This window comes from Lutjanus erythropterus, chromosome 4 (assembly GCF_056507025.1).
Source record: "Lutjanus erythropterus isolate fLutEry1 chromosome 4, fLutEry1.hap2, whole genome shotgun sequence".
Classification (NCBI taxonomy): Eukaryota; Metazoa; Chordata; class Actinopteri; order Lutjaniformes; family Lutjanidae; genus Lutjanus; species Lutjanus erythropterus.
The window spans coordinates 11,136,328-11,152,935 of NC_139320.1; the positions used below are offsets into that span (position 1 = coordinate 11,136,328).

At 38.5% G+C, this 16,608-nt stretch overlaps 1 protein-coding gene across 1 annotated transcript; it reads left to right on the forward strand.

Moving 5' to 3' along the window:
* Positions 1 to 3,358: 3,358 nt before the first annotated feature.
* hepacama (hepatic and glial cell adhesion molecule a) lies at positions 3,359 to 15,947 on the forward strand. Its single transcript, XM_084716959.1, has 7 exons — positions 3,359 to 3,610; positions 8,534 to 8,881; positions 10,036 to 10,317; positions 13,091 to 13,181; positions 13,405 to 13,472; positions 13,640 to 13,710; positions 15,141 to 15,947. Exons 1-7 carry the CDS (start codon positions 3,514 to 3,516, stop codon positions 15,501 to 15,503), a joined length of 1,320 nt encoding a protein of 439 aa, XP_084573085.1. The 5' UTR covers positions 3,359 to 3,513; the 3' UTR covers positions 15,504 to 15,947.
* The last annotated feature ends 661 nt before the right edge of the window (positions 15,948 to 16,608 follow it).

A 16,608-nucleotide genomic window follows, 5' to 3' on the forward strand; every position in this document is an offset into this window, starting at 1 on the left:
TCCAAATTAAAACAAAGAATTGAGTAAAAGAGTAAAATCTGTGAAGTTATTAACATCATTCCACAATTCATATGTAAATTTACAAGACCAAACTAAATGAGAGCAAGTTTCAGAGAATAATCTACAGTACATCTGGATCTACAGTATGTCTCTTTATGCATTTTGTCACATGTGTATGTCTGAGTCATGCAGGATGACATCAGTCTTGTTGTGGACAAAACATGACAAATGGTTTCTGTCACCCAAACTTGACTGAGACTCACAGGCCCCATCTGTCTGCGCTCCTTCTGTCTTCCTTTCTTGCTTAGAAAGAGTCCCACTTGATTTAGAGAGCGTTAGAAGATGAGAGGAAGAGGGAGGTGCAACTTTTACCAAGGGCAGAGGTGGAGGGGAGAGGTTTGGCTTTGATGGGACACTACACAGCAGTCTGAAGCCTGGGAGAGCGGTGGTGAACAGCAGCTGTTCCCACATTCCTGCAGCTTTCCATCAACCGTGCTTCCTCCTCCTCTGCATAAGACCTCCCTTTGTTGTTAAACAAAATGCTCTTAAAAAAGACTCGAAACAAAAGACAGCTTTCTCAAAGTGGGAGAGATGACTTATAATGCAACTGACTCATCAATGCATACAAACTAATGACAGTGACTGATGTAACATATGGGGGTTTTATACATGGCATCATGTCTGATATAATGAAAACTGACAGTCCAACTTGCAAGAAATTAGAACTGGCAGTCAGGAGAAAGATCTAATTGTGCTTCAGAACTTAAATCCGTAGGATTTGTCCAAGCTGTCATTAAACACACCAGAAACATAGTTAAGTGTTGAGTCTGATTCCTAGGTCATCAAATAATGCCCTTTTGGGTTGAAAAGAATTCAGAATGCTGATAAAATTAGAGGCAGAGGAAATGTTTGTACAATAGGTCATTAGAATCCCTTTTTAAATATATTTTTGTTTGGAAGTGTTGACAAGCAGTATACAGCGTGCATGTATTTTTTCCAGTTCCGAAATACATATACACACAACAAAAAGCCATCCACCCACTCGCCCCACCCACCTAAAATATGGAGGAGACTCACCTAGAGGAGCAGAAAGAATATATACATAAAAAAAATATGAACTTGGTCAAATTTAGCCATGCCCCATGTCATTATGTAGAATATACACATATATGATACAGTATCTATATATGCACCTTCTTGCAACAATCAAAAATATAAGATTACATACAATACGCATATATAATAAACATATTTACAGAGACATTTTAGTATGTGGAGTAGCATGTGAAGAGAAAAAGAGCAAAAAACTATTTCCTGTTGTAAATATGTTGAAAAACTAATAGTAATAAATAGAGTTCTATTAGTTGGATTAGATTAGATTAGTTTAAAAAGGATTTAAAATCCACATATATAGCCTACATTTTTATTTTCTAACTGTTTGAACTTAGACATTGTTTTTTAGCGTCTTTTTGTAGAAGAGTGCCTGATATTTTCCTTTCCTTTTACTGGCACCTTTTGACTGATGTGTTGCACTCCTTTTTTGCTTTTCACACTCACACACACACACACACACACACACACACACACACACACACACACACACACACACACACACACACACACACACACACAGGATATTCCAATGGCAGAAAACAGAGCAAAACAGCAGTTAAAAAGCCACAACTTTAATGTCAGTGCTCGATGACACTTCTGTTGGCAGCTTTGCCTCCTTCTCCTGTTTCCTCCATCAGTTCAATGCCTTAATGTATCTTCTACACCACCTACAGGTCAAGGTAGGTACAAACACTTTCTGATTTATTTGTTGCTCATGTATTCACATTCCACTTGCAGAGAACCAAGTAACCCACTCTTTGTCAAATTAAAAGCAATTTAAAGTAAAAGTCTTGGTCGACTTCAAAACAAGTCCAATCATGTATGAAGAAGAAATCAGTTATTACCCAGCAGTATCCAGAAACTACTTCAGAGGGAGAGAAAGTCAACACAATTTGAGAGGAATTTGTATGTTCAAGAAGAAATTAGTGAGGTGCCAAAAGGCATGTTCAATATTGAATAAGTTTAAACAAATGTTTAAAAATAACATACTGAACACATATGGAACGGATGATCAGAGCATAGTAACAGGGGACAGGATGTGTAGGTTTTGTTTGGTTCATTTAACTTACTTGCTCTTGGTGTTTTATGAATGTTTACTTTGGTTTGATTTGATTAAACTGTGTATAGTGAAAACTGAGGCAGAACGCTAGAACAGTCCAAATTTATCAAGGAAATATAAATAATGGGGGTAATCACTTCTTCACACTACATTAATTATTTGTTGTGAATCGACTGAATGTTTGTTCTTACTTGCATTAAGAAAAAAAAAACACTTGTTGCACAAAGGACAGTTAGTCCACATGTATATAAGCAGTCTATATTGATTGACATACTGTACATCTATATTAAGAGTCTGTACCTCATAGACATATTACATGCATATTAACAGTCTGTGCTTCGTGTACATATTGCACATACATATGACTTTAATAATTGCACATTACATATGTATATGCACATTGTACATTCACAGTTATTTTATATAGTGTTTCTACTTTGGATTCTGTTTTAATTCTGTTTCTTACTACATTTCCCCTTGCGCTGCACCTTTTTGTGCTCCTGTGTGAAATCCAGTTTCCCCTACAAGGAATCAATAAAGGTATATCTTATCTTATCTTATCTTATCTTAGATTTATTTATTATTTTGTCACGTTTGAAATTAGCTTACAGACAGGTGCAGTACGATGGATCATGCAGCTGTACTGTAGAAACTTGCTTCAAAATGCTTCAAAGCTGCATGTGTTTGTGTCAGCAGCAGGGTTGGTTGCCCAGTGACAAATTGTGAGTTTACTGTGAGGCTCCAGCCCAGAGAGGAGTTTGCACAATGTGACAAAAGTGGGCCAAAGTGGGGGGAAGTGAGTTGTTTTTCAAACTCAGACATTTCAGAACTTCTAAGTGGTCTCCACCCAGAGCCGCTGTTTTGGCTGAAGTACAGTAGCTTTTCCCAGCAGGAATTCTTGCAAACTAATTCAGTACTGAATTCAAGTCTTTAATACTTTAATTGGAGTGTAAAAAGAAGGACAGAATGTTTTTACAGTAAGCTTTAACACTTTAAGATAAATAACTGTCCCAAAAAGAAAACACTATTTTCTTTGAGCTCCTCTCTGAAAAGGCGATGTGGAGTGGAAGAGGGGATCTCATCTACACTATGTCTCTGTCTCTCACAAACACATACACACACTTTACACACACACACACACACACACACACACACACACACAGTTGGCTGTTGTTGGCTGTGACTGGGGTGCTGTGAGGAGAGTGGGGCTCAGTGTGACCAGGCAGAGGCCAGTGTTGCAGGCAGGCAGGCAGTGGAGAGACTGTTGAGCCGCAGAGACGTGCCCAGGGTGGATAAACCATGCTCACTAAGTGGGAGAAAGTCTCTGCGCAGGACACAAGATGAAGGTGGAGAGGAAGACCTCCTCTACAGGCGACAGTTTTACTGACATTCCTCCACTACTGACACTCTTTGGCCTCCTCCTCCTTCTTTTCACAGGTAAGTCAAAACAGGACTTTCTCAGGGCTACACAGAGATCTGAGGATAAAGACTCACTCTGAGTCGTCTTTAAGATGACAATGAAACAATTGTGAAATTTTGAAAGTCTAACAAGCAAGATTACAAATATCAGTAACTGTCATTTCAATTAAAATCTTTTAAAGTATGTAAGAGTCTTTGCTTTACTTTCTTAGTTCATATTAACTCTGTGTCACTTAACACCAGATCAAAACTCAATTTTTCTCTCTTTTTTAAGTTAATCCAGTCGCAGATGTTTTTTCTTGTCCTTGTGTTACACGGGCTGGCAGCACAATGGATTCGTTCATGGGTGGCGTTCTATATTAGGCCCCCATCACCAGCTCAAAGGAGCCTGGAGTGGCCATTGTAGGTGTTTAAGAAGGGATGTGTGTAGGTTAAGTGCGATGATATCAAGTTTTATTGAGAGCCGGTCACTAGGGCAAGGTCTGGTTTCTTTTTGGAGCGTGGGAAGCTTTCGATGAGTCCATTTGAGGGTTAAATCGATGTCAAAAGTGGTGATTTTGATTTAAAAATGTCTGATTTAATTTTCACAACAGTACAAAGGGTCCAGTTTACCCAACCAGGCTGGTTTTGGTGGAATCACTAGATCCTGTGTCAATCTCCAACTTCACCAGTGACAAAGACTTTCTCTCTGCCTCTCTCACTCTTTTCGAGGGAGGAAACTAGTTCCAACAATTGTGCCCTTTGTCCTATCGCCTTGGCAACCCCTGTCAGGCGGACCAAATGGTTACCAAGGCAATGAGGCGATGCCCTGCTAACTGCCTTACTGCGAAGAATAGTGAACAGTGCCGACTCTCTCCTCCCTTCCCTCTCTCCTAAGTTGATCTTTCCATCACTGCGGCCTAACAGTAGGATGCCCCTCACAGGCATGCAGCCAATGTTTAGACCTCCATGTGTCCGACCACAGCTGAGTTATAGGAACCTCCACTGTGAACATAATAGCTTTGCTGTGTTTGGTTTCCCAGACAGGGCTCTTCTATAAAGGATGAAATGTGGCTCACAATGTAATACCTTATCCCTGTATCCCTGTGGGAGGTGGAGGATAATTGGAGAACACAAATCAAAATTAGTGCATTACTTGTTCACTATGAGGGGTCATCAGGAATTCCTGGGGGGAGTTTCTGAGAAAGAGATTAGTGATCAAGACATGATTATGGGCCAAAGTAAAAGCAAGAGTGTTCGAGTTGGTTTAGGTGTGTAGCGTACAGTGAGCTGAGTTGTGTGTCTTTTAAAGCTATTATTTAAAGTAACGGTGCGTTTCCTTGCTAGCTGTTAGTTGCTATAACTTTCGGTGTAACAGGTGATACGTTGGATATGTCAGAGTGAGGAAGGAAGTCAGCAAATGTGACTAAACATAATGTAAATAAACTTCATACACACCTCATCCCTGCACATCAGATTTTCATCTACAGTGGTGGTTGTTTAGCAAACAACTCCCATGATCCCACGCTACTTCAGATGTCATCAAACTATATCTTTTTTGTTGTTGTTGTTATTTTAATGTGAGAGATCACTGCTGGCAGAACTTACCTATTATGTGTTTATGCATTAAATTTAAATTCCTCAAGTCAGAAAAGCAAGAAAAACACAAAGACCTAAAGAACGAAGGTTCTTTGTGACAGCATAGGTGCACAAAAAGATTAAACTTGAGGTTCTTAAAGATATTACAATGAGTATTTACTGGTTACGAAACAGTCTCAATTCAATTTTAATGCCTCTCTGACCTACGCAGGTTAACAAGATAATACACAAGAAGATTGGCGGTTTCTCTATAGTTGTTTTTAATGGCTGCCACTGGGTTGAAGCCTTTGTGAAATCAGATGAAATGAGCCTGTGTTAACATTTTCCCAGACAAACCTACAGTCAGTGGTATGTTGGTCACTTAAAATGAAGCAGGAGAGGATTTTTATTTTAATAATTGTATTTTTGATGTTATATTTTGTGGTTGTTGAAAACACTATCATTTTTGTCCTCAAGGACCTCCAAAATCAACATAATATGAAAGTTTTGTGTAGCAGTTCTGTGTGTATTAAATATTTTCTTGCTTATTCAAAATTAGTGCATTATTTGAAGTCAGGATATGATGGTATAATTTATATTTTTCATTCGAATAGTTGTGAAAAATCTTTTCATCTAATCAGCAGGATGGAAAATAAAATTGGTTGTAGAGTGGATTTTACACACATTTTACATAAGAAATTGTGTTGAGCAGGGATATATGCATAATAATAATATAAAGATATGCCCATTTTCAAAAAACTCACTCACAAGAAACAAAAAAGGTGCTGCTATATAAGCCCTAGAAAAGGCAAACCCATCTCTGTCAAAGTTTTCTTTCTTTTTCCTTTTTTGGATAAAACAGTTGCAATCAAATCAAACTATAAATAAACTGCAAAAAATATTCATCAAAATCTGTCAAGACTGACAAGATGAGCAGATCTGCAAGCTGAGCCGAGCAGTCATGCCTTTCAAACATAAAAGCAAGAGTAAGAAAAGACAAGAGAGAAAAAAACAGGAGGAGCAGGTAGCAAAACTCCCCAAATCAGATTCCTTTGGCTTTTTATAGTCACCAGCCCACAGACGACCCCCTTCAAGCAACAGTGCAGCAGTTTGGCTGGCATCAGCATCAATGCTAGACATAGTGTCATGTACCAGGGCCCACCATATCTCCCTTACTGTAACTGTGTCTCATAGTAACACGAAGTTTTCAGCAGCTATGGAAAAAGTACTGGAAAATCAGATATGTTGGCATTGTGGAAAAAAAGTTTCATTTTTGGACAGATCATGGATAAAGACAGCCTCTGTTCACTTATGTTGGATAAGGCAGATACAAGTATTTATTATAATTAGATTTAATTATTAGATACTTGAATTTGACCTCCGTGTGCAGCGTCCATGTTTGACAGTTGTGTATGTGGTGATCTGGTCAAGAAATGACCAGTTAACAAAGTAACGATAAAATAAAATTGACTTGTGATGCTATGGACACATCAACATGTAATATGTATTATAATGTTTTAATTGCAACATACTACAAATGTTTGGGCTTGTTGTACAATATGTTTTGAAGGTAAAACCAATAACGCAAGTGAGCAAGTGACTACATTGAACAAGTAAATATTTTAATAAATAATACAACAATTCTATTAATAATATTGGAGTCACTGTTGAACAGCTATGGACATTGTATTGCTTTTGTACAAAAAGCTAATTCTTTTAAACTGAAAGAAGTGCAAACCAGCCTGCATCTCCAGTATACAGCTGCACAATTAATCGTAGTCGCAATAAAATCATAATATGACCTAGTGGAACGTCCAAATCACACAACCAGGATCAAATAACAATTTGAAAAGGGAAACGTGTGAGAAAACAGCATAATGATGTTCTTTAGTGTTGCATAGATGACCTGGCCTTAAAATCTTCATCTCCAGATGAAGGAAAACATGTTTTTTTTTTTTTTTTTGCTCAGACCTCAATAAATCTTTAACCTATCCTAACTCATCATCATGATTTTTTTCGGAGAACTTGAAAATTGCAATTTCAGTCAAAATAATCATAATATGACTCCTTTTTTTTTGTTTGTTTGTTTTACCAAATCGTGCAGCCCTAGTCTCCAGAGACTCTGGAGAAATACCTGTTGAACATGGAACAGACAGCCTGCCTGTTAAAAGACTTTGATAAGAGCCTGAGGGACTACTGGGACAATGTCCTCAAGTTCTTTTACAAATCATTTTGCAACAGCTGATAACATCTGCCCTAGCATGTGCATCTTGGGAAATAACATGGCTCCTCTCTCCTCTCCTCTCTCTTTGTCTTCTTTTTTTAAAATATTATTTAATATTATATATTTAAAGACTGTTTAGTGTATGAAGGAGGAGGAGGAGAAGAAAAGGGGAAAAAACATATTGGGATCACAGATGACAGAGCTTTTAGGGGGGTTTGTACTCAACAGGCACGTTCTCCTGTATCAGGAGAATGTGAATTATGGGCTGGGACTTCACTGTGATACATTTTTCCTCTTTGTAACCACTATTGTCATTTCAGTTTTGTCTGTCCAATTTATATTTTACTTTTTTATGTATTGTCCTCTTATGAGTGTCTTTGTTATTTATGTTTATTTATTTATTCATTCATTTATTCATTTTGTATAATGGTGAAAATGATCAATAAAAATGTTAATAAAAACAATACAACAGTGATAGAAACTATCTAGTCTCAAAAATAGGAATATTCAAGTAAAATTAACATTAAAATTATACATATTGTACTTGCACTGTTTTCATAATGTATTTTATTATTGCAGAGGGCCCTTGTATCCATGCCCTCCATGTTTGTTCCTGTAATAATAGTGGTAATTAGTGTACCAGTAATTAGTGTTTTTGCATAAGTCCTCTATTGTTTCACTCTGTGTGAATAGTTGATTCCTGTGATCTCTGCCCACTGGCGAAGCATCAAAGGCTGCAAAGTGACTGCTCTTTGTTTACTCTGTGTCCCCAAGCAGCCCTGCACTAACCATGTATCTCTATGTATCTAAGGGCTGTAAAATTTAACATTAATTTAGATCAATTTGAAAAATAATGTGCTAAAAGCTGAATTTAATGCTAATAATTTAAGGATCTGTTCTGCACATTTTAGGCTTGGTGATGGGCTTATGCTCAATGAAAAAAACATGTATTTGGAAAAATGTATTTATTTATAATGCTATCTTTAGATGTTTCCATTCAATGCTTTACTCATGCCACAATAATGTAATGTTTTGAGTTAAAATATCTTCATTCTGGGGCTTTTCCAAGCAAATATTGAGCCACCCCAGGAATATTTCTCTACATCCCTCTGTCAATATGTCTTTACCTTTGACACACTGTGTCTTTGCCTTTTCTCCAGGTGAGGTGTCAGGGGTGAATGTGACCAGCCAAAGTCAGGTAGTGAGGGGCACTGTGGGCAAAGAGGCCCTCCTGTCAGTCAGCTACTCCAGCAGCAGCTCTGACAAGCCGGTGATCAAGTGGCAAATCAAGAGGGACAAAGAGAAACCCATCACCGTGGTGCAGTCCATAGGAACAGACATCATAGGGAACCTGAGGCCAGAGTACCGCAACCGTATCCTGGTGTTTGAGAATGGATCTCTGCTGCTTCACAACCTGCAGCTGTCAGACGAAGGGGCGTACGAGGTGGAGATCTCCATCACTGACGACACCTTCACTGGAGAGCACTACATCGAGCTCACTGTGGATGGTATGCAGAATTACTGGTAGCACTTCAGTTTACAGTGCACTGATAAGATGTAACAAGAAATGTTCAGTATCAAATTAGACAAAAACAAGAAATTATTTGTTAGACTTTATTAGGGACACATTACAACAGATCTGTACTGTAAACTAAACTGTGTTGTTTCCCACTGTTAGACCCTTATTAGAACTCTTACCCCTTGTCCAGACAGCAAACATAACGTCAGCATTATGCTCATACCGACAATATTCAAGCCACATTGAAGCATCTGTGTATATAAGCTTCATGCTGACTGCAAATTTCAGTGTCCAGCAGCAAATGAGCAGCCAAACTTTGTGTGCAATATGCAGTTTTTATTCGATTCGTGTGAATATTTCTAATCTAGTTTCTATCAGCACAATGTAGAGGCACCTCAGTGTGTGTACAGTATGTGTGCGCGCATAGTGGGTGTAGATGAACAAACAAGAGAAAGGAGAAAAGTGCCTGCTGGTGGCTGCTCACAGAGCAGACAGGTGTTGGTGATCAGAGCAGAGAGAGTAAAGTTTGGCAGTGTAGTTGTCTTGTGGCAGTAAATATGAACTGATCAAAGCAGTAGGCATCAGTCTTGGCTACAGAGATGATTGTATGGGACCTGACAAAGAAGGTGTGTCTCAAGTAGCAGATCCATGAATTCCCTTTAGTTTATGGTACAATTCTCTTGTAATGTGTCTCTAATTACCCTCTAATAAAGTCTAGAAAGGGTCTAATAAAGGGTCCAATACTGTCTAATAAAGAACATTATTTCTCGTTTTTGTTTAATTTAATACAAAGCACAGTGTTACATCTTATTTGTGTACTGTAAAACAAAGTGCAATTGAATTATGTTCTTTATTAGGACCGATGGTCTCTCATATTTATCTGAGCAATCCAAGCAGGACACTGAAAAGGAGTTATGAGCTAAAAGAAAATCAATGCAAGTTGAAAATATGTGATCTCACCCCTGGAGAGTGTAGTAGTAATGCTGGAGTTTAGTTTTTCACAACACGATGCAGTGATTCACAGTGTTGGTGGTGTTCTTTTTAAGACTAACTGGGATTCCACTACTCAGTTGATTTTATGTAACTGTAGGTCAACCATGCTCTCATATCTCCCCCATGTCTTTGTGCTGTTGTCCTCCTCAGTCCCCGCGTCCAAACCTTACATCCAGATGATGGCCTCGTCTGTCCTGGAGTACAGCGAGTACTTTAACCTCCACTGTTCTCACGATACTGGCACAAAGCCCATCTATGGTTGGCTGAAGGGAGGCAAGGTGCTGACCAATGACTCACGCTTGCTGCTCTCACATGACCAAAAGGTGCTGACCATCACACGAGTTCTGATGTCAGATGATGACATTTACGCCTGCACAGTGGAGAACCCCATCAGCAGCATGAAGAGCACACCAGTCAAGCTCACTGTCTACAGTAGGTGGCATATTACACCGGTAGGATCTCAAGTTATACAAGTTTATAGTAAGGAGGTGGTGGCGTAGTAACATCAGATGGGTTTCTAGCTGAGGTGGAAGAAGTATTCAGATCCTTTCCTTAAGTAAACATAACAGTATAAAAATAGTTCACTGTAAATATATGTTCTGCTTTCAAGATTTTATTATCAGAAAAATGTTCTGTGTATTAATTGTGAAAGTATTGACCCAGAATATCCATTGTCAGTGTTATTATTACTTATGCAATAATGTCTAAGTAGCATTTTGATGCTGAAGTAGATTTACTGTAAAATATATATAAATATTTATACTGTTTGGAAGTTTAATCTGTAAAAACGCATCAAATTTAAAGTAGCAATATGTAACAATTTTAGTTGAAGACATTCAAATGTTAGCTAAAATTACCTACAGATAGTGAAGAAATAACAGTTTTGCTGTTAAGACAAAGACATCTATATATTGCAGGGGTAGACACTAACAATTTTTAGCACTGGCCCCACAGGCCACTAAGCCCCTAAATTTGGTGGCCAAAATATGTATTTGGTGGTCCAAAGGGAAAAAACAATACAGAAAGGGGTAAATCATGCAACTTAACAGAGGCCTCCTTAACTTTGACACATGTGTTGTTCACTTTTCCCATGAATTGTGATGTGTTGTTTCCTGAAGGCATTGTTTCCAATGCCAACATTATGTCCTTAGATGTGTCACATTCTAGCTACTCAGACTCCTGCCTCCAGTAACTCCTGAACTTTCATCTCTGTTATGTTTCTTCATAGTCCATGTTGTGTTTCTGTTTTTTTCTGTAAGGATAATATTAGCAGTTTGGATTACTAAACCCACTTCTGTAGCCCTGACATATCTGTTGTTAGCAGGTGATGAGAACTGCTTGCTGTTGTTGCCTTGTTTACTGAAAGGTGCAAAGGAATTGGGATATTTTTGTGGAACTAATGTTTTGTTGGCAAAGGGCTGCAATATGGGAATAAAAGTTGGTGACCACAGGGAGCCACCTACATAGTATATTTGGGGGCCCTAAGGTATTTTTTTGTGGCCATGGGCCTTGGTTAATATTGAGCCCTGTGTTGCAGAGATATCTACTGTAGTGAGTTTGCTAGCCAGCTATCCCCGGCCTGTCTAGTAACACCACTTTGTACCTCAAGATGCGATAGTGAGTCCAGTCAGCCCTCAGTATAACAACGAGGTACATTTTTTGCTGGTTTTGGCTCTGTCAGGCCTCTGTAGGTGGGCACTGACTGATGTCCAACCTCTCTCACACTCCTGTCCAATTTCATGTCTCTCCTGTCCCACTTGAACCTGCTATGTCTTTGGCATCCCTAGAGTCAGAGTCCTGGTAGGAGTTCACTGTCCCAGTTCTGATGCCCATTTTGGTGCCTCTCCCCACCAGCATTACCCACTACGTCACCTCAACCCTTGGCCTGAAAACCGCCTCCTGCCAGTCCGACACTCCTGTGCTAATAGTGTAAACACCAATACTCCTCTGGTGCTCCAAGCTGAGTCAGCAATAGGACCACTAACAGCATGGCTAACTGAGCTAACTAGCTGAAGGCAGCTACAGTTAGCAGCGGTTACTCTGGTGATATGTTGCCCCCCATTTGTTTGGAGTATGAATTCAACAGGTGGCCAATTCTCGTATGTTGCACCTTTAATGAAATGTGTTTTGTATAAGAACCTTAATCTGCAAAATGAACTACTACGTTAACTAGCTGTCTAATAGTCTCAATGTAGTGGAGTAAAAAGTGAAATAGCCTACTTCTCTCTCAAACCATGATGAAGAAGTATAATGTAACATAAAATAGAAATAGTTCAATACATGTACCTCAAAATTGTACCTAAATACAGTAGATGTACTTTGTTACATTCAAGCAGTAGTTTCTATATCTAATAAATAACTTAATGTATACGTATCTTCAGAATCTAATTATGAAAACTGTGCACAGCTCAGCTCATTGTTCAACAACAATCCATGTTCAGAAGCTAGCAGAAGCAATTATCATCTCATGCTGACCCATACACAAGCATGCCTGCCTCTCTAACAATGTTGTTTACAACAAGTGCAAATCCAGGCTGAGTGCAGCAGAGTTGGCCCAGAGCGGCTGTTACTGGGCGCCAGTATAGAGCCACACGAGAGAGAGGGAGAGGCCGTCTAATCCAATGAATGGACAGTTATTTATGAGGAGGGAGCAGAAAAAGACGGCAGATGGGGAGGACGCTTTGCCTCAGTGGACCTCAGTAATCCTTACTTCATTATTGCTGTACTGTGATGTGCTGCATGAGGAGACAGCTACAGGCCCTAAAACTTCTCTCTGTACCCTCAGCATGCATAGTAGCACAGCACAAAGTCTCAAAGTGACTTCCCTAATGTGCTACTTCACTGCCCCGCATTCATGCCAGCACACTCAAAAGACTTGGCAAGCATGCAATGCAAAAAAACAAAAATCAAATGCTCCAAATCCTGGCCATGCTTCATCACAATCTTACTGTCTGGAAGAAAAAAAGGATGTTCCAAATGAACAGATTTATTTCCTTGAAAAGTAATCCTGCAAACCATGCTTTTCCTTTGCATGCAATTAAAGTTATAGCAGATCAAGCTTTGAAGTTACATGTGAAGCAAAGGTACAAATCAGTGGTTCAGTGAGAGTGGAACTGAAATGACCTGCTTTTACAGTTACAAACCTCTCCATCTTTCTTTCTTTCTTTGCATTCTCATCTACCTTCTCTGTATCGCTCTGGTTTAGGACGGAGTTCGCTATACATCATCCTGTCCACCGGTGGCATATTCCTCCTAATCACCCTGGTGACAGTGTGTGCCTGTTGGAAACCGTCCAAGTGAGAGCTACTCTTTCTTCTTGTTCCTCTTTTCCCTCTTCTCTTTCTCCCCCTTCTCTTTCTTCCCCTCTCTCCTTTGGCTTTGATAGTGCATTTGAGGATGTGACTAGAATCCTAAGTAGCTCTGAACATTTAGTGAAAAAGTAATAAACACAGTGACCTGTAGGTTGCATGAGCAAGCAAGGTTTGGACGTTTTTAAGCTGTTTTCTTTTCCTGCTGTAGAAAGAAGCATCGACCTGTGCCCCAAAGAGCTCCTATCTATGTGGAGCAGAGTGAAAACGGCCATGATGGTGAGCAACAGTTGATCATCTTTAAATGTGAACTTGCATGTTTTTAGCAGATTATAATTAACTTTTAAAACATCTCATGCAACACTCAAGAATAATTTAACACATTACAAAATGAAGTAGTACACAGAATGCCCTCCAATACTAAGATAAATAAATATCTTTTGCAGTTGATGTTGTTCCCAAACCATCTACACTTGGTCGAAGGAGTCCGATGCCTCTTTATGTTCTCAATGAAGATGTGAGTCACTCTTATATTCTATTTATTATTCTACTCTATTTGATTTGATTTATTCACCCATATTTCTAACTGGCCTCAATATGTACCATTAACAACTTTACAGTGAAACAACACAAAGAGTCTACAGCCATGCTAGCACCTCTGTGAGGTTGTATTTAAGCACAGCAGTTAGCATGAGAACATATTCACAATATGCAGACATGTAATTGTTTAGTAGGCATGATTTATATCGTGTTCACCATCTTAATTTCACATGTTAGTGTGCCAACATTTGCTGATGTACACGTCAGCTTTTGGCAAGATGATGACCAACTTAAATAACAATCCACCTAATGGTGAAATGTGAACCTCAGAAGATTCATCCTCCGGGCATCATGAATGTCTGGACACATTTATGTGCTAATCTATCAATTGCACACACAAATTATAAGTGCAACACTTTTGTTTTTACTCTCATTTTTATGTGTTTAAGTAAAAGATCTAAGACTTCTGTGTACACAAAAGGTTTATTTGGCATAAGTTTTGTTCACAATTTTGTTAAAAGTCATGTTAGTGAGCACTCCTTTGCCAAAAGGCAAATCCACCTGGCCATCCACCTGACAGGTGCGGCATATAGAGATGCTAATTATTGCACATTGTCACAATAAAATATGAGGTTTTATTGTGACAAAATACATTTATTAGGCACTGAACTATTTCACATAGGTGTTTGCACAATTAAAGGCTGCGATTTTTAGTTTTATAAGAAGCATATTGTTTCAGCTGCATTTTGATGAAAGAAGCGCAGAGAACCCTGTTCCTCATGGTACGCCCTACTCTGCCTCTGATTGGCTTAAACTAATATTCATAGCCTTACCCTTACTGATCACTCCTCATGCCTTAAGCTAACCAACCCAACCTAGAAAGGCAGTTTCTGTAGCCTTTAGTGCCTAATAAATGTCTTTTTTTTTTTTTTTTTAAATAAAACTGCACATTTTACAGTGGTCTTCTACTGTAACCAGTCCACTGCACACCTGTGTAATAATCCTGCTGTTTAATCAGCATCTCTATATGCTACACCTGTCAGGTGGATGGATTATCTTGGCAAAGGAGAAGTGCTTACTAACAGAATGCGGGCATAAAATAAGTCTATTTTTAACTGCTGTTAGGGTTTTTCTTCAACTAATGAAAATGGGAGCAAAAACAAAAGTATTATGTTTATAATTTTGTTGAGTATAGCTGCTGAGATATTTCACTGAGGACTTAAGTGGCACACAGACCAACATTGCCATCCACAGAGCCAAGCTGCTATCAAGGCAACATGCTGCATTTGATTTCCTCTTCTTTTTCATTTTTTATTTTACAAATGTTTGGTTCATTAAAATGAGAACAGTAGATAAAACAACACAGCTGACAATAATTGTAACATGTGTATCTCAATCTTGCTTCAGGAAACTCTGGAGCGTTTGGAAGAATGTTCTGGCAATGCTGTCAGCCAATCAGAAATGAGTATCCCTGCTACGTATGCTCCAGTCCTTCCTCCCTCCTCCAACAGAACTGAGCGGCCCATCTGGACGACCCCACGCAGATACACCCGCAGCCCCTCTCCACTGGCACAGCCTCTCCCACAGCCCCTACCAGGTCCTCCCTTACGCCCTGTCCGCTCACCTGCTCACTCCCCTGGTTCATCTCCACGAAGTTTCAGCCCGATAAGAAAAGTCCGGCCTCCAGTGGGCATCCCGACCAGCCACCTGCCTGTAGAGGCAGAGTGTCAGGAACCTTGTGATCAGACTCACTGTCCAGCACAGCAGTGACACCTGCTTGGATGTACGTTTCATTCTGTGACATGTAAAGTGTATAGTTTGTTGGTCTTCTGTTGTATCCTGCCACAAAGATAATGAATCTGATGCACTAGATAAGACTGAATAAGAGATGAGTTCACTTTCAGCTAACTCTTTATACTTCATTATTTATCATCTATTTCTCTATGGCTATGCACAGTAGCTCTGTAGTATTTTGATGATGAAAAATTCTTTTCTGTCCACCAGCATGTAGTATATCATGTATATGATGCTGAGACAGTGTAGAATCTCCAGCTCTGGTATATATTTTGCTTCTTGATGAATTATGAATTTTATTGGGAACTTTTGATAAGTACCTGTACATATGTAAGTTTTGAGTCAGGTCTTTCTTTTGAACAATTAAACCACAAAGTGTATTCTCATTCAACATTAGGTCATCACATAACCTAAGGTAATAAAAAAAAAAAAAAAACTGTTATAAATAGTTTGTAGTTTGTCTTATTTACTAATTTTCTCCACCACAACCTAGCTAAGATCATTCATTTTAGGCTATTACTGTTACTAGTAACTATTACAAGCATAATTTAATTGTCTTGTTGTTCGTATCACACACACCATACAACAAAATAATATGCATCCCTGAATTTTCAACCTGTCACCTGCAAGATATCCTGATTGGACACTGGACACATACTACTACTACTAGGATTTATTATAGTAAACTAAAATGAAACAAAACTCATACGAAAAACATTCTGGTTAACTGAAACAAACAAACAAACAAATAAATAAAATGGTTCTGAAAAATTATAAAACTAACTATAATAAAACAAAAATATACAGGAAATGCATTTAGTTTGTGTCATTTTGAACAAATACCATCCATGCATTAATAATAATAATGCTGTGGCCATTTCTTATCATTTAAAAAATCAAAAAAATCAAACATTAAAATGCATTAAAATTAATAAAATAAAATGAAAAATTAAAACATCAGTAAAAACAAGGCACAAAAGAAAAATACAAAAAATAAATTCTACAAAATAGAATACAAGATCTTATAAAAGCTAGAGATGCAAGTGGTAAAAATGACAGTTAAACAATGTGCTACATTAAC

Bases quoted from the DNA above. Each gene is read 5' to 3' on its own strand.
- hepacama (XM_084716959.1), top strand. From the start codon at position 3,514: ATGAAGGTGGAGAGGAAGACCTCCTCTACAGGCGACAGTTTTACTGAC. The intron at 3,611-8,533 runs GTAAGTCAAAAC...CCTTTTCTCCAG, and splicing joins CCTCCTCCTTCTTTTCACAG to GTGAGGTGTCAGGGGTGAAT. The intron at 8,882-10,035 runs GTATGCAGAATT...TGTCCTCCTCAG, and splicing joins CATCGAGCTCACTGTGGATG to TCCCCGCGTCCAAACCTTAC.